The 6,000-nt window shown below is 46.8% G+C and overlaps 1 protein-coding gene across 3 annotated transcripts in view; it reads right to left on the reverse strand.

Moving 5' to 3' along the window:
- Window positions 1-5,173, reverse strand: part of Smyd3 (SET and MYND domain containing 3) — a 567,702-nt gene extending 562,529 nt beyond the window's left edge. For 2 of the 3 annotated variants that reach the window (XM_074048805.1, XM_074048803.1), the window contains exon 1: window positions 4,919-5,172. In XM_074048805.1, the coding sequence (XP_073904906.1) occupies window positions 4,919-5,082 (164 nt within the window). In that variant the 5' untranslated portion in view covers window positions 5,083-5,172. Of the gene's footprint in view, window positions 1-4,918 lie in introns of all 3 variants that reach the window. The other variant, XM_074048802.1, reaches the window with a different exon arrangement.
- Window positions 5,174-6,000: the final 827 nt, after the last annotated feature.

A 6,000-nucleotide genomic window follows, 5' to 3' on the forward strand; every position in this document is an offset into this window, starting at 1 on the left:
ACAATTTTTAAATGGACTCCCTGCACTTCACAGCCCCACATTTTGCTAGGCATTTCCTCTTCTCTCCTAGATTACTTCAAACCTCCTTCTAAGATGGAATCACGTCACCACTCCCCTAGTTGTCTCAACCTTCCAATTAACAGTGCTGCTGGCTTCTCTGGCACCTCTTCTTACACCAATCTGCCTCCACCCCAGGTTCAGCCTTGCCAAGAAGGACAGCACACCCCACTACACCCAGTATTCCTGTGTTAGCCACACTGCCATTCAAATGTGGCTGGCCCTGCTTTCTACAATTCACCTGATCTGTCTCCTGAACACAATGTTGTTTTTCTGTAACTATTATTTTCCATAACCACTACCCTAATAAGTAGCCAGAAAATGTAAAACTTGTCGCACAATACCTCAATCTCTTCTAATTAGTATTTAGACTTGAACTCCTTACTGGAGCTGTTTAAGTAGCTGCTTTCAGGTAAGTTTTCTCCAAGGTCTTATGAGAAATGTGTAATGTCTCTCTGGATCTTCACTGGTCTCTGCTACAAGAAGTAATCAGACCCTGTGCCACCTCGTCGTTTGGGATGTTCTGCTGGCTCCCATCCCTAGTATCCAAGTCAGTAAGCCCTGACTTAGGGCTTTGTAAGATGCCTGCTGTTCCACCAGGCCTCTAAGCTGCTCCACCCCAGAATCCCCTGCCTCCACAGGCTCCTCTGTCTAGCTACTTCCTTTTCTACTGCTGTGATATAGCCCCAGCATTAGCACAGCAGTAAACTGCAGAGCTGTCTCCTCTCAAGATTACAAAGAAGAAAGAAGATGGGGGGATGTAGCTCGGTGATAAAGTGCTTGCCTAGCATGGGTGATGCCCAGGTTAGAGTCCCAGTACTGCAAAAAAAGAAAACAAGATTCCGAATCAGGAGTAGAGCCAAAGGCCCAGTGCTGTCAACTGTCTCCTCAATCCATTTACTATCCCACCCTAACCCCAGAACTTCGGCCAGACAAGAAAGTTCAGAACATGTAATTCTCACAAGCTTTTTTCCCCGATCTCTATCTCCCTTCCTTCTACATCCCACCAGAAATAAAAAGGGATGGACTCTCCACTTCCAATTCACCCTTCCTCCTGTGAGGTACTATGCCTCATCCTCAACCTCAGCCTTAAAGACAAATGAGATCACCTTTACGACAGAAGGAATCACTGGAGTTTGCCAGCAGTAGTTTTTGCTATGGAAAAACAAAGACAAACACACTTTACAGTGACTTGGAAGTTCCCAAATATCACCCTTTCACAACTTCACCAAATGGCATCTGCTGTGTGCTTTATTTACTAGGGATACAAAGATCAGACTTAGATCACAACCTCAGGAAGTGAGAGCTACACACACACAAAATAATTACAATGGAATTTTACAAAACAAAGTACATAAGCCCATTTGCCAATCAATCTTTTGTATCATCAACAAACTAAAAATTCATACAACAGCAGGACACAATTTCAACTTTCTCTGACCTGCACAGTTTTGGGGTTTTTTGTTGTTGCTTGGATTTTTTTTTTTTTTCTTTTTTTTAGTACTGGAGCACTCCACTTCTGAGCTGTATTCTCCAGGCCCTTCATTTTCTTTTCTACTCAGAAGATGAAAACCCAGAAGCCATTCCTCAATAAGAGAAACCTCAAAATAGGTTCAAGTTTCTGCATTAAAAAAAAAAAAACAAAGCCAGGCATGGTGATTCACACCTGTAATCCTAGCTACTCAGGAGGCAGAGATCAGGAGGATCGTGGTTCAAAGCCAATCCAGGAAAACAGTTCACAAGACCCTCTTTCGAAAAAAACCCTTCACAAAATAAGGCTGGTGGCGTGGATCAAAGTGAAGGCCGTGAGTTCAAGACCAGTACCACACCAAAAAAAAAAAAAAAGCTAGATGTGCTGGCACACACCTATCATTTCAGCTATACAGGCAACATAAATAGGAGGACCGTGGTCCAGGCCAGCCTGGGCATAGAAGAGACACTCTATTTGAAAAATAATGAAAGCAAAAAGGGCTGAGAGTGGGGTGAAGTGGTAGAACTCCTGCCTAGGTATGAGGCCCTAAGTTCAAACCCCAGAACTGCCAAAAGAAGTGAATAAATAAATAAGGAAGCAAGCAAATAAACAAGCAGAACTAAAGCTCTAATCAAAACAGCCCCAGGACAAAGGAAAGCAGGGAGAACCTCTTAACAGCAATTGCTAGAGACTAATGAAGTAATGATACTAAGTATCTTTCGTTTACATACCCCCACATCACAAAGTTCACATTTTTATCAAGCATCTTAATAATTCAAATGGAAGACAACAGAAGGGCAGGGAGAGTGAGCACAGCAATTCTGCAGGACATTTGTATCACAAACCAAGCACTTACTATGCCCTGGGCATCAGGGCTACAAAAAGTGAAATATGCAGCATCTTGCTCTGAAAGACTGCAACTGCACTAGTGAAAATAGACAGAGAAATAAATTCTCCTTACAGGACAGGGAAGGCAGAAACCTATCCCCACTGACCGGCATTACCTCCCCTCATGGGCGGGCACCAGTACTGCCCTAACCATGCTTTCAGAGTGCAGGGCTTCCCAGAGAGGCCCCTCGGGACACTGTGGCCACTCAAGTGTGAGTGTTCTCCGAAGCGCCTACAAAAACACGAGCGAGCTGCATACGCACATCAGCTCGGTTGGAGCTCTTCTGAACTGATAAGAAAGTTAGTCTGAAGAATCCATTTATTCAGTTTGTTTCATTTGGATCCTTAGCATTTACTATGTCCATTTTTTAGGTGAACGTGTTGATTTTCCCATTGGGTGAATATTTGTGAGAAGTAGCTCCTGCTTCCTACCTTAAAATCAGAAAGGCAAATCCTTTCTCCACCCCGCTTGCAGCTGGGGTACAGGCCGAGGCCTAAGCTCAGCCAATACAAGATAGGCCCTAAGGACTCTGAATGAGACGCTACCATCAGAGATGATGGCTGCTCCAGAGAGCAGCTCCTCTGGAGCTCTTGGCTTCCCCAAGAGCAGCAGCAGCAGGGTCCAGGGGTGCTGGTGGTAAGTGCTGCAGAATCCATTCCAAACAGGCAGCACAAGTGGGATGCTTGAACCCCAACCCGAACTTCCCTTGCATTGTGGTTCCGACTTCACTCCTGCACATTTTCAAAGCCAGGTTTCAGCAGCCCTTGAAACAACGCTAAGAACTCCCCCAATTCCCTTTCAAGAATTCAGTTTTTGCTTAAGTCATCACAGTTCTTGCAAACAAGTGACAGAAGTAATGACGTAGTATGCTAAATCATGAGGCACTGCCACCCACGAAAGGTGTGTGTGCTTTACTTTAGAAAACTGGTAATTCCACGTGTCTGAGGACCCAAATCCAGTTCTGAGAATTCGGTTCTTAATGTGTCATTATTTATTTATGACCACAGTTCTCTGTTCCAAGTACTAAATAACATGGTACTCTTTGATTTTATCTGCAAGGCGACCTACACCCTCTTCATCAATTAATATTATAGGACTTAAGGAACAGTAAGTTCTCTACTTTGGAAAGCATCCAAATTCTTCCAGTGTACTTTCTTTTCTTTTCTTTTTAAGGTACTGGAGTTTGAACTCAGGACCTTATGCTTGTGAGGCAGGTGCTCTACCACTTAGCCACAACTCCAGTCCTGCATTCAAATTCTGCATACACTCCTCCAAAGGATGGAATAAAATGAAGAGTCCTGACTGAGTGAGAAAGGCAGCATGTCTTTAAAAACTGGAGCCTTCAGAGCTACCTGTGAGGCTGAGATCAGGAGGATCACCCAGGTTAAAAAAAAAAGTTTGCAAGACCCCATCTCAATCAATAGCTGGGTACAGTGGTGCACCCCTGTGATCCCAGTTAATACAGGAAGCATAAAACAGGAGGATCGAAGTCCAGGCCAGCCTGGGCAAAAAAGCAAGACCCTATCTCAAAAATAACCAGAGCAAAAGGGCTGGCAGTGTGGCTCAAGTAGTAGAGCACCAGCCTTGCATGCATAAAAATCAAACCTTAAAAGGAATAAATTATTTTCAACCACACAGTTTACAAAAAACGTCAAGGTGTTCTTGCCTCAACAGATTTCTTTGTGTGGCTATGATTACCTCGTAAAGGAGTAGATACAATTACTATTTGGTAACTTCAAAATGCAAATCAAATAAATTCCTCAATCATGCAGTGAGAGGAAGGTCAAAGTACAGGTGACCCCAACACACCGCCCCCCCTCAGTCTCGGACTGGCAGGTCTGGAAAGGCGGCCGTGCATAAAATCGTCCCGAGTCTCAAACCCACTTACCCTAAGTGAGCTCAACAAGATTTGTGACAGGGACACAATGTTACACAGTCCCACCAACTGCAAAGCACTTCACATTGCCGTGTGCTTCCGGCTTCCAAATCTCGGTCATCTGGGGGAGGTTCGAGTCAGACTTCCCCGTGCAGCCATTTCCACGTCCCTGCAACCCTGTAACACTCACCCTCACCCTCACTCCCTCTCCTGATCCGCTACTAAGGACGCTCGAATACGTCGGGTTCCTCCCCACATCCGCAGGCCACAAACAGTGCAGCAGCCAAGCGCACGGTGCAGCCCAGGCTCCACGGGTTCGAGCCCGCTCCTTCCCCGAAGGTCCAAGGCTGAGCCTGATTTACACGCCCGCTCTCCCCACCCGCCCCCACCGTGCCACCGAGGATTTCCACAGCGAAGCTTGTCACGCAGGACACGAATTTGCTGTTCCCGGGCAAAATCTCCCACGGCCCAACTCTTCCCCTAGGACTGCAGCCGAGTGAGGGGGTGGGGGAGGATTTGATGGCCTCCGGGCCTGCAGGAAGGGACCCGCCGCGACACGCGCGTCAGGGGAGCGCGGCCCGCCAGCACCACCCCGGGTCCCCGGTGGCCGCACCGAGCCACGTACCCGAGTAGGCAGCGGTCGCAGACGACGCCACGACTCCCCTTGCACACCGTGTATGCCAGGGGGTCGGAGCGAAACAGCAACTCCCCGGGGCGCAGCGGAGCCAAGGCACGCAGCCCGTTTCCCCGATCCGCGGTCGCGAACTTTTCCACCTTGAGCGGCTCCATCCTCCCTCAGCTCGGCGCCTCAGACGTCCGCCGCGTCTCTCAGCTGGCGACTCGCGGCTACCCCGGCCGCACGCCTGCGCACTGAGCACGCGTACGCCTCGTGGGCGGGGCGTACGCCCGAGGGGCGGGGCGGGCGCGGCTCCGAGCATGCGCAGACTGGTCCTGAGCGTGCGGCCCGCGGCTTCTGAGCTCCCCACGTGGTGTTGCAATTATAACGTGTCGGGAAAAGTGGGTACAGCAGTGCGCTGCACACCTGCGTACCCTTCCCCATCCCTGCTCTCTCCCCATCTGTATGTGTATGAGCCTGTATTGTTAATAAGCCATTTTAGATTGCTGGTGGTGAACCATTTGAAAGTTACAGACATCATGACATTTCATACTTAAATACTGTAGCATGCATTTTCGCAGAGTAAGAACAATGTCCTGTAAAACTACGATATCGTTTTCACATCTCGGAAAATTAATTATACTAGCCAGCAAAAAGCATTCATTTGAAAAATGTCTTTTGAAATTTGGGTTTTTGTTTGTTTCCTTGCCAGAATCCATTTAAAGGCCACGCGTTTTTTCCCCCGATGACTCCTAAAAGTACACGCAAGGAATCTTGTAAAATAGTCCACATTATGTATATTTTTTTCGTGGTGTCATTTAACTTGTTCCTCTATTCCCTATATCTCCTGTAAACTTCAGGCTAAGTCTACATGCTAGAATATAAAGGATTGATTTGATTCAAGAAAAACTTTTTCTGGCAAAAAAATAAATAAATAATACAAATAATGCTGCCTACTACATATTGATTGCAGCACATCAGAAGATGCATAATACGAGCTCAGTGCCTGGTACATGGGGACCTGTGATGAATCCCTACCACAGGCAAAAAAAAAAAAAAACATTGTTCAGCAATTAATAAAATTAATTTTG

The sequence above is a fragment of the Castor canadensis genome, chromosome 11 (assembly GCF_047511655.1).
Source record: "Castor canadensis chromosome 11, mCasCan1.hap1v2, whole genome shotgun sequence".
NCBI lineage: Eukaryota > Metazoa > Chordata > Mammalia > Rodentia > Castoridae > Castor > Castor canadensis.